The sequence below is a fragment of the Macadamia integrifolia genome, chromosome 9 (assembly GCF_013358625.1).
Source record: "Macadamia integrifolia cultivar HAES 741 chromosome 9, SCU_Mint_v3, whole genome shotgun sequence".
Classification (NCBI taxonomy): domain Eukaryota; kingdom Viridiplantae; phylum Streptophyta; class Magnoliopsida; order Proteales; family Proteaceae; genus Macadamia; species Macadamia integrifolia.
Genome location: NC_056565.1, coordinates 38,793,690 through 38,813,824, shown reverse-complemented (window position 1 = coordinate 38,813,824; position 20,135 = coordinate 38,793,690). Strand labels below are relative to the sequence as shown.

The following is a 20,135-nucleotide window of genomic DNA, read 5'->3' as shown; positions in this document are numbered from 1 at the left end:
TGTTTTGGTTTCATAACTCGAATGTCTACAACTTTCAAGAAGTGACTATCTCCTGATACCTACTTTAGGTTACCAAAATGCCCTTAAGTAAGGTCATTATTGTTTCCTCAGAAATTCTCTAAGTAATGTTATTCCTAATATGTTCTTAACCATTTAATGGCTCTTCACACTTAGTTAAGGTGCATTCTAATGTCAATCTAATGTGCATGAATGCAATGCATGATGTGTGAGTGCACATATAAATCTTAAGGTGCAATTACAACTTTAGAACATAATATATCCTCAGAGATCTTTAAATTTTTTCATGTTGATCTTCCAGTTCTTGATGCTTCATCTTCAATCATCAATAGGTCCTTGTTTTGAGATGATCTTCATGTCTTGAAACTTAGGCCCTCGGAGTTTGACATGTGAGCGTTCTTTTTAAAAGCATGTGCTCACACTAAGGCTCTGTACTGTAACGTTTTAAAAAATGGGTTCTGATGTTTTTTTATTTTTTTGAAACAGAAATGAGGTAAAACCTGTATGGGAAGCCCAGTTCAATTTCTTATTTTTTTGAAATGAACCGAGCACTTATGAGACTTTTGAATCCTTTTTTTGGAGCATGAAATACTTGCTTTTCACTTTCAGAATTGATTATGAGCAAGAGGCGCCGAAACATATGTAGCACTTTAAGTTACGAAGGGTAAATGGGGAAATTACCCTTAAAACATAACAAAAGGTATGTTTCAAGGGTATTGTAAACCCTAACCCCACTTTGCACTTGGAGAACATCTAGAGAAGAGAAGAGGAGAGAAGAAGAGGTGAGAAGCAGAGCTGAAACGAAGAGCAAAGTTGTCACCATCTTCGATCTGCCATCCGTCCGCGAGGTGGGATGTGTTCACTCTCTCTCTCTCTCTCTCTCTCTCTCTCCACTTATTTTGCTTATTTTGCAGGTTTTCTGTTGTTCCAGCGAGTTCGAGCCTTTTAAGGTTCCTCGTGCACGAAACTTTATAGCAAGATCTCTCTCTCTCTCTTTCTCTTTCTCGTTCTCTTTCTCTTTCTCTTTCTCTCACTCTCGTTCCCTTTCTTTCTTGATCTCTTCTCCCTCTTCCTCTGTGCCTTCATCTCTGAAAAATCTAAACTTTTTCACTCTCTGTGGGCCTTCTTCTCCTTCAACAGCACTGTTCTTAACATCTGGACTATTGGAAATTTTGGAATCACTCCTCGTTCTGGGTATGTTCTTGATTTATTTCTGCTACTTTTTTGAAGAGCTTCTCCCTCATATGTTTCTTTGACGTATTTGCAGGGGAAGCGAGGTATTGAGAAACAGTCTTTTCAACTTCTTGATTTCATTGCTGCCACTGGGATTGAAAAACTAAGACAGGTGAGCAGATATGAGTGAAAATTTCCGATTTTCATTGGAATAATTTGCATCTAGATGTTCTTTCCAAACTAACTTTTCTGGGTAATTGAGAGTTATCTGCTAGATTCTTCTAAGTTTCTACATCTTAGGGTGATTTTGACATATATGTTTCACCTTTGATGGGAACATGGATAACATGCAACAAGTTTAGTTGAAATCACCAAAATCTAAACTGAAATCACTGAATTATTTTGGTTTTGGCCATTATTTACCTCAAGACTTCTACATTAATTTGATTCCTTGGTTCTCTCTTTTTTACTGAAAGGGATAAGGTCATATATGTAGCATTGTGGTAGAAGTCCTTTTGAAGTGGCAATATCCTTCTATAGTTACATTAATCCATGAGTAACCTCAGCCGAAAATGCTGTGAAATACATAGTAAATTTTCTGCTACCATCTTGGTTAGCCTGACAAGGAAATAATATAGATTCATGCTACAATAATTAGTGTGGGACCATCCTCTGGCTTTTATTCTTACCATTACGTGAAGGTTTAGCACAATCACTGACTTTAGTTGCATCAGTTGCATTTGCTTTTGAAGTTCACTGATGTTTGTAAGTTTTATCATATTCCCAATTCATCCAGTGCTTTTGGATTTTCAAATATGGAACAAATTTTGGAGTATGAAACTTCTACAACTTAACTATTTATGTTCCGAACGACTTGGCTTTGTTGCACAAGATTTTCTTTATGATAATAAAATCCCCCACCTGGGTTAAATTTGTTGCACTGTTACACCATCTGTTAAATTTGTTGCTCATTGTTTCTTTTCCCATATGAGAATTGACTCTCCCAATTGGTTTCCTTTTTTATATATAAGAATGACACCCCCTTGGTGGGTGGGGAATTTATTTGCTCTCATGGCAAGTTTTGACTTCCTATTTATTTGCTCCCTTGCAGTTTTTACTGCTCAAGCTCTCTCTGTATGGTTTCTTCACTTCTATGTGATTTTCAGGAAAAAAGGATATGAACTAATAAGCCATTGTGTGTGTGTGTGTGTGTGTGTGTTTGTGTTTTTTTTTTCTTTTTTGTAAAATTTTAAGGGCAGATTGTTGATTATAAGAGGGCTTACTGTAGTAGGTATTTGTATGACATCTTGAAAAAAATATCATAATTATTATTGACATTAAGGACGTTCATCTGCATGTTGGATTGTCAAACATCTCATATTGACATGTGCCTCCATATATTTTGGTTCCGTTTCATTTGAACTCCATTGGATGTGCTTTGGAATTTGGGTTTTCTTTTTGTAGTAAGAGCAGCTGTGATTGGTGATCTGGTTTGGATGGTGGTCATTGTTAGATTAATGGTGTTCATTATTTGAAGATAGTTGATAGGTCTTGAGAATGTCTCAGATTGCAGTCTTAAATAGTTAAAATTAAAGAGATGAAGAAGGGTTTTAAATTCACCTAGCCAATCAAAGCTAACTCTTTAAATCCATTAATGTTCAGATTTTTATCAATTATAGCGAGTACATATGTATTCTAGTAAAGATGCAATAAATTTTTGTAATACCTAATGGCCATTTGTTGGATACTTATGGTGGTCTACAAGATATATTTTTAGTTACACATAATAGCCATTTGTTGCTACTATATATGCCTAAAAATTTCATGTTCCTGCTAGTTTTCTTGTGAATGCCACTGGTTCATTTTAGTACAGCCCAATATGTATTCAAAACCTCATTTGAAGGGCTTTGAAAGCCCTGTGTGAGTAAGGTCATAGGAGTTTCATAAATTAAGGGTTAGGGTGCCTTGGTGAAAATCAGTGTTTTCAATTTGGATTTTAAATTCATGTTCTTTTTTTTTTTGGTAAAATAGTGAGAAAATGTTAACTTCAAAACAAACAGTTAATGAGACTGCAAAATGGAGCCAAGCAAATGTAGACACCCTTATTGTTCTGATGGTAGAGGAAGTTAAGAAAGGAAATAGGACTACTTCGACTTTTAATAAAGCTGGTTGGAACAACATTGCCAATAACTTCAAAGAAAAAACTGGGGTCAACTATGCCATTGTACAGTTGAAGAACAAAGTGAACAAACTGAGGCAGGATTATAGTCAGTTTAAGAAGCTATTGGAGACAACTGGTTTTGGTTGGGATACTGCTTCAAGAACTTGTACTGTTGATGATGAATCTATCTGGGAATCGCATACTAAGGTATGCTCAATTTGTATTTAATTTGAGTATTTTGAAATGCCAGGATATATCAATTCAAGTATTTGATTATGCGTATTTTTTATTTATTAGGATAACCCTACTTGGGCACGATTTAAGAAGCACGGACTACCACAATGGCCAGACCTATGTATGGTATTTGGTGATACATATGCAGACGACGAAGTAAGTGGGACTCAAACAACCGTGTTGGAAATTATGGGGGCCGATGATGCTAGGAATATGATTGAGTCTTGTGATGAGTCAAGTTCTGCTGATAAAGTTACTCCATTAGGTGACACCCAAACTGAAGCAGTGGAAAAAAGGCCAGCTACTAAGCATAGGCATGATAGGACTCCAAATGCGAAAAGGAGGAGGAGCAAGTCTAATGATTGGTCAATGGCATGCAAGGCAATTCAAGATATGAGTAAATCAAGGGTAGAACGAGATGCGAGCATGTCCACTGCTTCAACCCAAAATGTGGAACAGATGTACGGGATTACTAAGGCCACGGAGGTGCTTGAGTCAGGATATGAGTTAGATAAAGCACTATACGAGAAAGCACTTCGGAAGTTAATGGCTGACCCGCAATGGAGAGAAGCATTAATTTCTTGCCCTCCTCATCGGAAGTCAATACTCCTTCGTACCCTTCAGTAGTTTGCTTCTTGAAAAGTTCTTTTAATTACATAGATTGATAACGCTACTTGGATTGTGCCTTGACACTAGTTTTAACTTTGATGGTTTGCTATGTTTTCCTTCACTTTTTAAGATGTTATGGATGACTGTGTCTTGAATTTTTTTTATAACTGTAGTATTTAATGTCCTGAATATTTGTTCATTGTACCTTGACACTACTTTTAACTTTGATGGTTTGCTATGTTTTCCTTCATTTTTTTTAAGGTGTCTTGGATGATTGTGTCTTGACTTATTTTTCTAACTGTAGTATTTGATGTCTTGGATATTTGTTCAAAATTATGGTTTGATGTGTTTGCATATTTCTAATTTTATATTATAGGAATGGATCAAAGAATGATCGCATCTAGGGAACACATTGAACAAATGGAAAGGGATGACACTGATGCAGAAATCATGATGTGTATGATGTTGTTGATGAAAGCACGTGATTCATTATACACTAGAGAGCCCATACGAGAAAGTAAATTGACAGGACCAGAGCGAGTGAGTGAGGCTCTAAACGGACATGTAGACAGATGCTATGAACAGTATAAAATGGAACGCCATGTCTTCCTCAACTTTGAAGCATTAATGCGACAACGTGGTTGGTTGGAAGATAGTCGATATTTAAGAGTGGATGAGCAGTTGGCAATGTTTATATCTATCGTTGGTCACAATGATAGGTATAGAGACATAGCAGAACACTTTCAGTGTTCTCTTAACACTATAGGTGAACACTTTAAGAAAGTGTTACGTGCTTTCATACTACTGGGACAAGAGAATATCAAACCTCCAAACTTCAGTCGTTGCCCTAAACAGATTCTTGAAAAACTAAAGCTCTATCCTTTCTTCAAGGTATGTTGCTTATAATTAAAACAATGATTATGTTGTTTTGTGGTTATACGTGGTTTGATTTGATGAATATCCATGTATTGGTACTAGGACTGCATTGGCGCGATTGATGGCACTCATGTTAGTGCTTCTGTACCTCTACCAAACAAATACCGTACAGAGGAAGGAAAGGAGATACGACCTGGAATGTTATGTGTGCATGTGACCTTGACATGAAATTCACTTTTGTGTACGCTGGTTGGGAGGGTTCTGCAAATGATTGTCGAGTATTCAATGAGGCATTGAATAACCCTAAATTTGAATTTCCTCATCCTCCACCTGGTACATTCTAAATCTTAACCTCACCAGTTGATTATGCTCTATTTTACATATTGTGTTGATTCATTACTTTTCACTTTACGTGCTAGGTAAATATTATGTGGTTAATTCTGGTTATCCATCTACTACTGGGTTCTTGACGCCGTTCAAAGGACAAAGATACCATCCAAATGATTATAGGAATAGACGTCCAAGGACAGCAGTAGAGCTATTTAATAATAGACACTCTTCTGTTAGGAATGTCATAGAGCGCAGTTTTGGTTCTTTGAAGAAGCGTTTCCTAATTCTCAGCAAAATGCCATGTTTTCTACTGAACACCCAAACATGCATCGTCATTGCTTGTTGTGCACTTCACAACTTCATTCGGGAGGAAGAAATTGCAGACAAGAATTTTGAGGAGTTTGGTGAAAATTGGTGGAATCAGGAGCCTAAAGAAATTCAAGATTATGTACCACCGGCTCACATTAGTATAAGCTTAGCAGAAAGAAGAAGACAGATGGATGATCTTAGGAAAAAGATTGCAAATGAGTTAGCTGTTAAAGCCAGAATGGCTCAAATTACATGATTACATTTTGATGATTGGATTTAAACTTTGAAGTAGTGGGACATGTTTTGCAGTTAAGAATTAAGTTGGAAGACCTAATTTATGCCCTTAAGTTCATAATTAGATACTTTAAGAATTATGTCAATACTTGAATTTATTCTCGTCCATACTTTTATGTTATTATGATATATCATATTTTTGTTGAAACATTACATATTTCATATGGCAAGGAAACATGGCCAAATATTTCATATTTGAAGTGAACACCATGTTGTTGATATGGAGATATTCTTATTTGTCTCATTCGACTTAAGCTATTTGGGTAATAACGGTTTTCATAACTTAGAATTTATTAAAAAACCATTGACTATCCTTAGATTTTATTTAAAAATCACAACTTTGACACCCATGGTGAAGATGACACTTTATGTAAATATTGGTTTCTAACAGAAACGATTCTGTTCAGTATGAACCATACATGTTTCTGTTTCTTTCAGGTTACAAAATCAATTTTTTTTTTTTGCGATTACCATACAACATTTAAGATGCAGAATCACTCAAAAAAAAAAAAAAAAAAAAAAATAGAAATGCAAAAAAGTGTGCTAGACCCAAAATCATGTTAAAAAAACAGAATCATTACAGTACAGAGCCTAAGCAACACTCAACAACTATAGTTAAAATAGCTATTTGTTTGTTATCATCAAAACCAATTTAGGAGTGTGGGCATGTTCTCCATAGAATCCTCATCAATCACAACTTGCTATACAAGAGTTACATATGTATAAAAGTCTTGTTGGTTAAGACTAGACAGAAATGGAATGAAATCCCACTATACTTGGTAACAATATATTTGGCTAATTGGATGAGATATCACATGTGATATGCATGCACAAGGAGACCGGATGAGTCGGCCATTAGATATACATCAATAAATACTGAGACTAATAAGGAAAGAATATTCTTCAAGTTTCATAGCCACATTTTTTTTTCCTTTTTTGTGGGTAGACCAATTAAGAAGGTGTAATTGTAGAAAAGGGATGTACAAGGTTCTCCAAGGTGCACTCAAGGTCTAGAAAGAGGATAACATTTTTTATGTTGTCCACACTCTACGTCGATATGACTGCACAAAATTTTTTTTGTTTTTTTTTTTTAATAATTTCATTTGTAACAAACAATCTTGAAAATTACACATATGTTTTTTATTTGTTTACAAGAAAAAAAGAGGGTTGTGAGATGTTTAAATTTATATATGAGGAAGAATCTTCCTCTTTCAAACCAGCAAGCAAGGAATACTATTGAGGGTCCACCTACCATCACACCAATAGTAGGTCCATCTAGAGACTATCTACAGGGGATACCTCAGAGATTAGAGGTTCTAAAGAACTAAGAAGGAAATGTGAATAGCATACAAGGACATTGGAGGACGTCCTTGATGCTATAAAAAGACTTGATCTTAATAAATGAAATTTTCTAGGAGGAAAGAAGAGAAGGTGACAAGGACCCGTTCTTCCATATGATGCAATGTCATGGCATTGAACCACTTAGAAATTTGGGGGTTTTGTACTTAATTACAAGAGGTGGAATATTTGTATATCAGATCTCATAGTAGAAATAATGACCTTAGAGTTTGGAAACATGATAAATTGTGAAATGCCTTATGGTACACTTCCAATTGATTATATGCATGCGTTGATCAACATCTCAGATATTTACTACAATTATCTCTATGAGACCCTACAACACGCACATACAAAACAAAATTTACATAGTAGATTAGCCAACTGACAAATACATGGGGATTAACACAGTTTTTCCATAAAAATTTAAGATAAATCCAATTGATAGACTTGAGGTAACCAAACAATTTTTCAGACAGATTCTATATGAATCCAACTGACAAACTCAGGGTAACCAAACAGCTATTCAGGAAGATTCATATCACAAAATCAAGGTAACCAAACAGTTAATCTTTTAGATTTACGATTCTATAGAAACTCTTTCTATAGAATTATGTCCAAAATTAATACATGTACTAACAGATTATGATTATGCAACCAAATATACCCTAAAGCTTTCCAAAATGAACCAACTGTAAAAAATTCATCTTGATTGACCAAAATTCTCCCAAACATAAATAAGCTAAAATTACCGGAACCTTATGCCACACCACTGCACTCATCCAACCTCTAACACCACTCATCATTGCCATGTCATCAAAATGACCATACGTTGTTGTATCATCATTGACACATGGCCAAAGTTGCCAACAAAGACAACTTATATGCAACAATTCTCAAAATAACATATTGATTCCTAAAACTTTACATCTAAATAATATAATTACAAACCAATTGCATTGAACTCTAGTCTAGATCTACACTTGCCTCCTCAATTTTGTGTGGACTGTGGAGGGATTCTTAAATCTCAATCCCGAACAAATTTATGGCGGGATGTGTGTGTTGTCTCCTCCGTTTAGTGCGTGATTTTTTTCATTCTTTTTCGATGATTGCATAATCGTTCTAATCCTATTTTACTTGGATCTATGTTTTCTCTACTTTCATCCTCTCATATCGTCATTGTCCCTTCTTACACATTATCTGCATCCATTATTTTCAACAACCCCAATCATTATTACCTTTTCTAAATTTCATCAATCCTTTCTCTCACCTTAACTTTCAAATATGATTCCAGCTTCTAACTATTTTCATACCAATTTTTCAATAGTGGTAATCAATCCCATGCTTATACAGACAAGTCCCCACAATTATGTAGTCGTCTTTGCCTATTTTGTGCGTGTATCATGTCAATTTGCCTCTCGATCTTTATAATGATTAATTTATCGAGCATCCACTATAATCATCTTAATTGTCATTCATAATACCTAAATCATTCTCCGATCATCTTGAGTGCACATCCTTTGCAGCGAGCGTGAGGTGCAGTGAATATCGGATGGCTGAGAGCATTTGGGCACGCACCCCAAGGGGTTCCTAGCCACCCAATGCTCATTGCACAAATGCAGTGGTTGCAGACGATTTTCATACGATCATCTTCACTTCATCACCAACAATCACTCCCCCGTCATAAAAAAATCCTAGCATTAATCAATATTTCACTCATTCAACTTTCTCTTTCCCATACAATTTCTAAATTTCATCATGGATTGAAAGTTGGCCATTTTTAATCAACATGGGAGGACTATTAGTAAGGATCTGAAATCACATTGTATCCTCATTTGTTGGCATTTATGGTTGGCCAGAAATTCCTATATTATTTGCCGATTACAATGGTCACAAGAGGATGTGATTTTCCTTTCATCAGATGCATTTATGGAGTTTCAATTTTCCATTGCGATAACTTAACCTGTTGCTACTTCTTTGCATTCAACATCTATCACTTGGTCAGCCCCTTCTTCAAGTTATGTGAAGGTGAATTGTGACACAAGCCTTAAAGTGGGAACCGATCATGGTAGTATTTGTTTTATTTTTCAGAAATTCAAGTGGTGTTGCTCTTCTTGTATCTCTGACCCAATAAAGTTTCATGATTCCATTGAGGGCGAAGCTATTGCTATTCGACTAGCCCTGCTTAAAGCTATCTCAAAAGGCCATGAGAATTTTTTGATAGAATCTAATAACAAGGATGTAATTTCCTTTTCTCCAAAAAAGAATTACATCCTCACCTTGGTTTGTTGGAGTTTAAGTTTCAAAACAATAAGTGTCTTCCTTTCGTTCAAACTCTTTGGTACTAGTAAAGGCATATGAGCTAAAGTTTAGCCCCACATTGGAAACTTGTAAAAGTTTCCTTGGGTATAAATATGGGATTGTATCTTAAAGGTGCAAGCGCTTTGGAGTGGTGCTCTCCCTTGTCATGTGTGTGTGGGGTTCCTGGGGTGCTTTTGAATCGCGCGCTGTGGGTGTGGGATTGGGTCTTCCCTTTCCCTTACATTTTAGTCAAATATTTTTTGACTCCAAATTCGAAATTTCAATTTGAAATTTGGAACCAAAATTAAAATTACATTAATTCGAATGACTATACACTATACACTATACACTATACACATACTTATTTATCAGTATATGTATAGGGACACACCCATACGTATACATACAGGTCTATACATGCATATATGTATAGAGGTACACCCATACGTGTACAAGTACATACACTGACACCTATAGAGAACATATACACCCTGTGCATGAAGGGACACATGCCTATAGACGTACAAGTACATCGGTACACTTACAGGTACGTTTGGGCCTACAAATACCCATGCCTACATGCTAGTTTTTTACACCAAAATCCAGAGAGAATGCTTGTTTTCTACACCCATACCATACTATATTTTATACTATTTCATCTTCTCTCTTCCTTCTCTTTAAGCTACTTAGTATAGCTTACAGACTCCCTTTCTTAATCACATTAGGAGTGCTACCTTTGTGATTAGAGGGTGATTTTATCTTGGAGGTAAAAGAGTAGGTCGACTATTTATGCACAAATCAGGTGCTCTTTAACACCTTAAGGAAAATATCTTATACGATTTCACCCTACTGTACCTATGTATGGAAATTTCTGTTGCTTCAATTCCTATACTCAATACAAAGACTACATCTCAAAGGTTAGTATAACATTTACATTCAGTTCAGGAAAATCTAACACTGCCTCTTTAATATTCTGAGAACAACATTGTTTTTATCATATCTATTCTAGAGATGTTCTTTTGTAAGCCTCATTTACGATTGATTTATAAGTTCTACTTTGTTCTAAGAGAGATTAACAACTTGGGTGAACTCTTCGCCTAGGAGCACTATGTCGATAATTTGTACGACAATATAACCTAATTTCAATCCATAGATTTTGAAAATGTGTAAAGCTCCATCCATGAGTGATGCACGTTAACTATGAATAAATTCTTCTCAGCCCTCAATGGGGGGGGCTTGGGGGTGGGTTCTTGCACTAAGAAAAAAAATGAGAGGAGGATCTATACGCTGCTAATGTAGTTTGCACTTCTCAAGCGCAAACAATAGGAGGAGGAGCACGGTTTGTATAATAAGAGTGGACAAGGAGAATGGAGGACAAAATATGGGAGTCCACTCTTCTCCTGAGCGTCCATCATCCAGGTCGGGCCATAGGTATGTAGGCGAGTGCCATGTCTCTAGACAAAGATCCAATGCTTTGAAAAGAGGCACATGGTGAATAAAGCACTCAAAGGCACGAAAATCGTTGGATCTTTGCTGGACACATGGCGCTCGCCTAAGTAGCTATGCCAAGACCTGGGCGATGAGCACTCAGGAGAGGAGCCATATCCCAAAATATGAGTGGGAGGAGAGAGAATGTGAGTAGGAGCTCAAGTCTGAAAGCGTGTCTAACATTTTTCCTTACTAAATATAATAAGCATTCTAAGTAATTTATCCAATCCTACAAAAGTTTTTTACTTTCTTGTGCTTCCTTTACTTGCAATCACCAAAGCCTACTATCATGGACCATTGTTAGCAAAAACAGGAATGGCAAAAAAAACATAAACGGACGGTACGGGTTTTAAACAGTAAATTTTTTCGAACAATACGGTCAAATTAATGGTAAAAAAAACAAAGAATGGAAAAAAACGAAAAACGGACGGTATAGGTTTTAAACGTGTAGATTTTAAAAAAAGGGGACCAAAAAAACAGTTGTATACTCGTATAAATTAAGGAACTATTACATGAATACCAACATCTAATGTTCAAAACAAATACAATATCCAACACTAATGCATATATATCTCATGTCTCATTATAAGTTTTATGGCATATAATTGAATACCATCCAACACCAACTCTAAATTCATACACCACATATGTCCAAGTTTTATTGAGCAATATGGCTTGGCTATGATGTTGTTCATTTTTGTCAACATAATCAACACACTCTTGGAGTAATGTATGTTCAGTTTGAGTTGTGAGTCATCACTTTAGAAACATTTTTTCAGCAAATGCATCAGTTTGTATCTCAATTTCAGGGTTCATACATTGATATTGAGTTGAAGATGATATCATGAGAAATATAGGCCATTGAGTTAGCTTCAAGTCGTCAAAAGAATCAGGTTGATCAGAGTTCGAGAGACAGAAATATGATCAATTAAGTAGACATTATGTTCAACAAGTTAAGTCTAAAAAAATGCCAAAAAATGGGAACATGTTTAAATGCTTTTTAAACGTGTTTAGAACGGGAATGCTTGCCGTTTGAAGTTTTTTCAAGTATCTTTGGGAAGCATATGGAAAAACATGTTTTAAACGGTAAAAAATGAGAACGTGTTTAGAACAGAGTTTTAAACGCGTTCTTTATAAGTTATACTTTGTTCTAAGAGAGATTAACAACTTGGGGGGACTCTTTGCTTAGGACCACTATGTCAGTAATACGACAATTTAACCTAATTTCAATCCATAGATTTTGAAAATGAGTCAAGCTCCATCCATGAGTGATGCACGTTAACTATGAATAAATTCTTCTTAGCCCTCAATGGGGGGGGGGCCTGGGGGTTCTTGCACTAAGAAAAAAAATGAGAAGAGGATCTATACGCTGGAAATGTAGTTTGCACTTCTCAAGTGCAAACAATAGGAAGAGCACGGTTCGTGTAATAAGAGGGGACAAGGAGAATGGAGGACAAAATATGGGACTCTGACTCTTCTCCTGAGCATCCATCGCCCAGGTCAGCCCATAACTACTTAGGCGAGCGCCATTCGTCCAGACAAAAATCCAACGCTTTAAAAAGAAGCACGGTGAATAAGGCATTGAGAGGCGTGAAAACTGTTAGATCTTCACTAAAACGTGACTCCCGCTCAAGTAGCTATACCAAGACCTAGGCAATGGACACTTAGGAGAGGAGAGCCGTATCCCAAAATATGAGTGGGAGGACAGAGAATGTGAGTAGGAGCTCAGGTCTAACAGCATGTCCGACATTTTTTCTTTCTAAATATAATAAGCATTATAAGTAATTTATCCAATCATGTAGGTAATGGCTACAAAAGTTTTTCACTTTCCTGTGCTTCCTTTACTTGCAATTACCAAAGCCTACTATCATAGACAAGTTCTAAACTGCCCTTTTCCAACGCTTGGCCAAGTCCAACCTAACACCATCCAAGCTATTTTAGTATGCACCAAAATTATCTTTAGAATAATCAATGAAAGGCCATGAGTTGCGTATAAGCCATAACACTGCGCCGAGGCTCAATCAACCTAACCCAGTAACCCACACCGTCACTTCATGACACTGCCATTATTGATGTCGTTGACAAGTTGATATTTTTGGGGCCTAGACTTAATGCAGCGGTGCATCACTTGATTGGAAACTCCCTCTAGAGACCTTTACTTCTTTAGGTTCGATTTGCGCATATAGCTCATTTGCATCAATTTTTTTAGGATTTGGCATTCATTGATCACCTTGCAAGTGTGGTTCATGGAACACCTCCATCTTATCGACCCTCCAGAGGGTAGGTAGTTTTGCACAGTCCGTTATTGTACTTGCTCGCCGGGCAAGGTGGTTGGGAAGGATGACTCACGAAAAGAAATGGCCGGATTGTCCAATGATGAGGATGCCTAATGGTGTTTATGTGAGATTGATGGGATTTACACACACCGTTCTACTTACCTTCGCATATCTTGCACCAGTATCCGTTGGTGCAAGTCATACCGCCAATAGACAAGTTGGTGATTGTGTATGCAACCACTCGTGATGGACTTGCTTGAGGGATGAGGCGTTTACCATAATGCCTCGGCCAACAAAAGACTACCTGCACTGGATGTAGGGCCAAGGAAGGAGTTGAAGAGAATGATGAAACTGCCCAAATCTAAAACAAGGAGTATACAAAATAGATATAGCATCCCTACATTTCACTTATCCCTAAAATTGAGCACAACCTCCTCTGGTCTTCACCTGTGGCATTTCTTACTAAATAGACTACAATCTTAATAAGGTTGAAATATTGACCAAACAGGTTAGAAAACATATCTAAATGGCCCTAATTGTCAATACATACTCAACGGTGACCCTACAACAAAAAATAAAAGTATCGTCTGCAAACGAAAGGTATGAAACTTCTGGGACATCCCATGCCACTTTAATCCCTCGAAACAGAAATAGCTCTGTGTACACCATAATTATCAAAGATCAAACCTTCGATATTGTATATTTTCAAATATACTCTCTTCCAACCTTACAGAACAAGACACAGAAAAAATGAAATGTCCAATTAAGTCAACACCATACATCATTAAAGCCCCCAAACTCAGAAAACAGCGCTAATTAAACTCCATTCCAACCTATCATACACCATGACCTTATCAAACTTTATTGTTTTAGAGGCGTTGGTATGAGAAAATTTTTAAGTATGAAAAGGGAGTGCCAAATGTAGTTTTCAAGGCGTTTAAGCACCTTAGACACAGTTCTCATAAATGTTAATACCTCAATTATAATTTTCCCAATTCAAAAAAATAATAAATAATAAAAAAATAAAATAAAATGATAAAAGGTCCCTTTCCAAAGGCCAAAATGCCAAAACCAATGTAGTTAAAAGCAGCATCTCAATGGTAGCTCTCAAGGCTTCTTACATTGCAATAAAGGCAATCTAGGCCAGAACAGATTTCTTTTACCTTTGATTAATCAAAGATTCAGCCTTGTTGGCCATCGCTTGCTCCCTGCATTTGGCCTGTGGGAAGGTGTAACTGAGGTGATTTATACATACTTTAAAAGAGACATGAACAATTAAATGATAATACCATTAGGTGCCTCCTCCTGTCAAAGCTTCTTACATCACAATATAGCCTATCTAGTTATGTTTGTTTCTTCTTCCTTTATTTGTTTCATTTGTCATCTCATCATGCATTGCTACTTCTACTAAGATAAACTTCAACACGGTTGAATCATTATAAATGATATACACAAAATAGTACAGAGGCTACCTGCTACACAAGCCACAGCTTGGAGAGTAATGGAAAAGGGTTGATCATTGCGCACTATGCACCCAGGATATCAACTGATTGCCATTTGCTTGTAGACATACTCAAAGCCTGCATATGAGAACATAACCTACCAACTCTTTGGAGTGGTATTTAAATTACTGCTATGGAAGGTACAGAAAAGAAACTCAACCCAAAAAATCTTGATCCTGCCAGATTTTGTAGAATTAAGATTTCAATAAAAATAAGATACGTGTCAATGGAAATCAAATGAAGCTCATGACTAGAACTGAATTAGTAGTTATGCTCAAGTAAATGATTAGTGCCACATTCTGTCCAATTTCATATAGTTCAGTCATAATTCAAGAAGAAAATGAGGGGGAGTAGAAGAGAATGAGATTACATCTTCACAAAAGATATTAAAGAGCCCTTGGTGATGAAGATTAAATTTGATAAAAGCTGGAGTTTGTCAGTATAAGACAGTAGTTTAGTAAAACTAACTTTTTCTCCAGTTTCACCTAAAAGCTCAATTGGCCAGTCTAACTTTGATTGCACCAATCATAGGGAAGCAAGCCCCATATCTCTCAGACCATATCTCAAAACCTGTGACAGATGATCTATGAACATGTTAAACAAAATTTTTTAGATTGAACAATGATGGAGGTCAAGAATGGACGTACCTAATAAATAAATGACCCGTTTCAGAGGGTTCCTTATCCCCGGCCAAACCCCTCTTCAACCCAGGTTCACCCGTCTGTTATGCAGAAGGAAACAATTAGATATTGAAGCCCCTGACAGAATAGCTAGTGACGATGTTGAATGGATCATACCTCTTTGTTAACTGCTTGGCACTTTGTCTTGTTATGCCCAGTGCCACGACATATACTACACCTGCTCTTTCCCTTCTCTATGGGTTGCTCCATTGGATGTTTCTGATCGACTTGACTCGGCTGGCCACAATTCACAGATGGAGGGACATTCACATGCTTATGTGCTACGGACGTTGATTCAATGGTGGACTTTTGAGTGCCTATAGTGGAATCACCAACCCCAACTCCGGAAGCATTTTGCACCATGGTGGAAAGCTTCTCAGTCAACCCTTGTAATGTTCCCTTAGCAACTTCACAACATTCTGGGGATGAGCACGCCATGGCCATCATATTCCTGATGGCATGTGATAAGCCCCATACTGAACTTGTTGTGATAGTAGTAGAGGTGTTATCTGGAATATGATCAACTGGCAACCCAGGCCTTGCTCCATTAGTCCACCTAAATAGTATGTATTTAGAGGGGATATTGCTACGATCAACCATCTGCAGAACCTTTAGAACATGTTTACACACTAACCCTATGAACTCAAACATACAACAACTACAATGCACCTCTTCCTCCAAGGAGTTGTATTCCACCATGCATCTCTGCTCAGTTGGAACCTTAAAAGGCCCCACCTTAAACTTCCGAATTGGCCCTTCGGCTAAGTCCTCATGGGCAGATAAACTAAGGCTCGCATTGAAATGTTTCTTCACAATCTCAAACACCCTCCTTGTGTACACCTTTCCCGCATGCTCTTCAAGTGGACTTTGAGATGACAATTGAGGTAATTGGGCCAATATTTTGACACTTGCATCAGCTTCCTTTTCTCTACGCCTAGTGATAGCCCTTTCATATTGCTTGACAAATCTACACAATGTCATAGTGTCGTTGAAATACCCCCGAAAGTAACTGTTCATCCCCTCACTTCGCCGTGTTGAGCTCAATCCAGCAAAGAATGAGCCTCGCAAATAACAAGGCACCCAATACTCCTTTTGTGCAAATTTATCACTCAGCCACGAGTGGTTTTTCAATTTATATTTCAACATCATTGCTTCCCACCGAGCAAGAAAATCATCCTTTGTACATGAACGATAAATGCACTCCTTCCATTCCTTCTTAAAATCAGGGTTTTGGTCCCATAGGGAACTGAGATTTTCTAGGGCACGCTGCGCAACATGCCATGAGCAAAAGCGATGTAATGTTTTGGGGAAAACACCACCCACTGCAGGTATAATACCAGTACATTCATCAGTAATAATAGCCTTCGGTGCCTTGTCTCCCATTGCATTCATCCATGCCTTGAACAACCACTCAAATGACTCCTTTGTTTCATTAGCAACCAAACCACATCCAAACAAAACAGATTGAGCATTGTTGTTTACCCCAGTGAACAGACCAAATGGCCATTTATACCGATTAGTTTTGTATATTGTATCAAAAACCACAACATCACCGAACACTTCATAAGCAGACCTCACTTTGCTATCAGCCCAAAAAATTCCACTGACTACTCCATCATCAGATACTTTGATGGAATAAATAAATCCGGGATCCCTGACTTGCATGGAGTTAAAATATGTTAAAACAGCCTGGCAATCCACTGCAATCATCTTCCTTTCATTTCTTCTCATATAACTTTTATCCATCAAATGTTCAGGCGATCGGAGCCTAAATGTTTGCCCTGGAGCAACCATTGGGTGATTGTGATTTGGTTCAAATTTATCAACTACCCAACCATCAGGAGCTGCTTTAACCATGACAAATGCAGGACAACCAATTCTAACCTCTGTTCGGTGACGCACATCTTTTCCCCTTTGTCGCTTGTGGTTGTCATTTCGGAAACCTTCTTTATAACATACAAACCTCTTTGATAGAACCTGCCTTGAACCATCTGGCTCCCTTTTCCTTGATAGGTTTGTCCGATCTATGCGAACACCAAAACCTATCATCCGGGCATAATTACTATAGAAAGAATAGGCTTCTTTTAAGTCAACGAATTTCATCCCAATAAACGGCAACATTTCTTTTTCATCAGTCCTCCCACCGGTTGTTCCTGCTTCGCTTGCATCCTTAGAAGCATTTTCACTGTCAGGCTGCTGGTCACTCTCTTCTCCAAAATTTAGGAGCCTGATTGTTTGGCCCGGAAAAATCATTGGGTGATTGTGACTTGCTTCAAATTTGTCAACTACCCAACCATCACCATCGGAGGCTGCTTTAACCACAACAAATGCAGGACAACCAACTCTAACCTCTGCACGGTGACGCACCTCTTTCCCCTTCTGTCTCTTGTCATTGTCATTTCGGAAACCCTCTTTATAACACACAAACCTCTTTGACAGAACCTGCCTTGAACCATCTAACCCCCTTTTCCTTGATAGATGTGACCGATCAATGCGAACACCAAAACCTTTCATCCGGGCATAATTATTGTAGAAAGAATAGGCTGCTTTTAAATCAACGAATTTCATTCCAACATACGGCGTTATCTCTGCTTCATCAGTGCTTCCACAAGTTGTCCCTGCTTTGCTTGCATCCTTAGAACCACTGTTAGGCTGCTCGTCATTCTCATCTCCAAAATCAATCGCATCCACTATACCCTCATCATCACTATGCAAATGCTCAGAGGTGGCAGAACGTTGTGTCTCAACACCCCCATCTTCTAGATGAGGCTCCAACTCAGCATCATCAGCTTCAATTGCTTTCTCAATATCTGACAATTCTTCAATTCCATATACATCCTCTGTCAAAACATGAAACACAATAACATCCAGTCACACACAAATAACCAGTCTGCATATGACATATTAACCAATTGAGTACAAATGATAATTTCCATAGTTATACCACTTTTTTCCTGAACATGCTCACCTGTTTCCATATATAGCCAGGTACTCCTAACCATGGCATATTCCTCCATATCTATGGAGGAAGCTAAAGTGATCATCTCTTACAAACTTCAACTATGGAGAAGGGTCTCAGTGACAACTGCACATGGGTACCAACACATACAAGTGATAAGTGCATGGATATATACTCTTGGAACTCTTACATCATTCAAATGCAGACCAATATTGTGCAATAAAGTTCACGGAAACCTAAAGTTAACCAAATCTGTGAAAATCTTTAAGTATTCAATGAAAATTAAACGAACTACAAAACTTCATTAAATTTACACAGCATAAACACTCCCCAGTAACTAAAACCCGACTGATTTCCAACTAAAATCTCAGTGACGGTACACTTAACGGTCAGTTGTGCTGTACCGACTAAAATTCTGAGAAAAATGCCATGTATCAAGCCTGAAAACAGGAAATATATATATATATATATATACATACAAATACAAATATGAACTTGACAGAACACAAGCTCTCTAATAAATATTTCACCTTGCCTACCCACAACATTAGCTCACGTGAGACTCAATCACTGAAAGAGGAAGAAGAATTAAACTGAATGAGAGATTTAGAACAATCACCTGAAAAACAGAAAGGACAAGTCCATGATACCCCACCATGAAATACTACAGGCCAACAAAACAAGCACACAAAACAATTTTTTTTTTTTGGGTAGAAAGCACACAAAGCAATTACCAACGTCAAACACAATACACCATCACTAGTATGTCCCTACAATCAGCATAAGATACAAAGATACCATTAAATCCTTCCCTTTCCCCTTCCCCTTCCCCTTCCCCTTCCCCTTCCCCCTCTCTCCTCCCTCTCCCAAGCAAATGGAGTAAGAAAAAGCAGCCAAACATTAGGTATTGTAGTATGATACAGGTAAGAGTCTATATCTCCCACCTTATAGCAGCATTGATTCCAGTTTTCAGCATTCCTTGCCAACCATTGAGATTCATGCTGAAATAGAAAATAACAAGAGGAGAAGTAATGGTTTAGACAAGAATGATTTTTTGTATAAGAAAAATTGAAAATTTAATTTTGACAAAGAACATATTATATTGCAATCTGGAGACAGATTCAGCCTCTTCTAAAAATGATCACACAAAACTACAATATATTGACATAGGATTCGTTTCAAGATCCGTAATTCACATTTGGGAAAATAATTAAGATCAAATAAAAATGTAAATTGAATGATTCCTTCAGGGCACATCAGGGAAACGGGGGCAGAGAGAAAGGAGACATGAAACGAAGAGAGAGAGAGAGCGAGAAATATGGAGAGAGAACGAAAGGGGGCGTAGAGGGACAGAAGATGCACGAGGGGGAAAAGGAAAGAGAGGGCGAGGGAAACAGAGAGAGAGAGAGAGAGAGAGAATACCTGGAAGAATAGAGAGAGAGAATCATCCCTGTTCGCCCATGGAGTCGCCCGATTGCAGCCGAGACTGGTAACTTTCCCTTCACAACCCGTGAAGAAAACCCTATACTGCAAAGTGCAAAGATTGGATAGATACATACGGAATATACTATCGGGCATGCATTCCGT

The 20,135-nt window shown here is 37.5% G+C and overlaps 2 protein-coding genes across 2 annotated transcripts; one reads left to right on the top strand and one right to left on the bottom strand.

Moving 5' to 3' along the window:
* The first annotated feature begins 793 nt into the window (after nucleotides 1–793).
* Nucleotides 794–6,084, top strand: LOC122089153 (L10-interacting MYB domain-containing protein-like). Its single transcript, XM_042658657.1, has 5 exons — nucleotides 794–1,212; nucleotides 1,286–1,363; nucleotides 3,223–3,559; nucleotides 3,650–5,086; nucleotides 5,174–6,084. The coding sequence occupies exons 3-4, from the start codon at nucleotides 3,230–3,232 to the stop codon at nucleotides 4,211–4,213; spliced, it is 894 nt and encodes a 297-aa protein (XP_042514591.1). The 5' UTR covers nucleotides 794–1,212; nucleotides 1,286–1,363; nucleotides 3,223–3,229; the 3' UTR covers nucleotides 4,214–5,086; nucleotides 5,174–6,084.
* Nucleotides 6,085–15,160: 9,076 nt separating this feature from the next.
* LOC122089152 (protein FAR1-RELATED SEQUENCE 5-like) lies at nucleotides 15,161–20,135 on the bottom strand. Its single transcript, XM_042658656.1, has 6 exons — nucleotides 19,971–20,135; nucleotides 19,493–19,549; nucleotides 18,558–18,674; nucleotides 15,707–18,429; nucleotides 15,557–15,630; nucleotides 15,161–15,479 (listed from the first exon to the last, which is right to left on the bottom strand). The coding sequence occupies exons 3-6, from the start codon at nucleotides 18,631–18,633 to the stop codon at nucleotides 15,473–15,475; spliced, it is 2,880 nt and encodes a 959-aa protein (XP_042514590.1). The 5' UTR covers nucleotides 18,634–18,674; nucleotides 19,493–19,549; nucleotides 19,971–20,135; the 3' UTR covers nucleotides 15,161–15,472.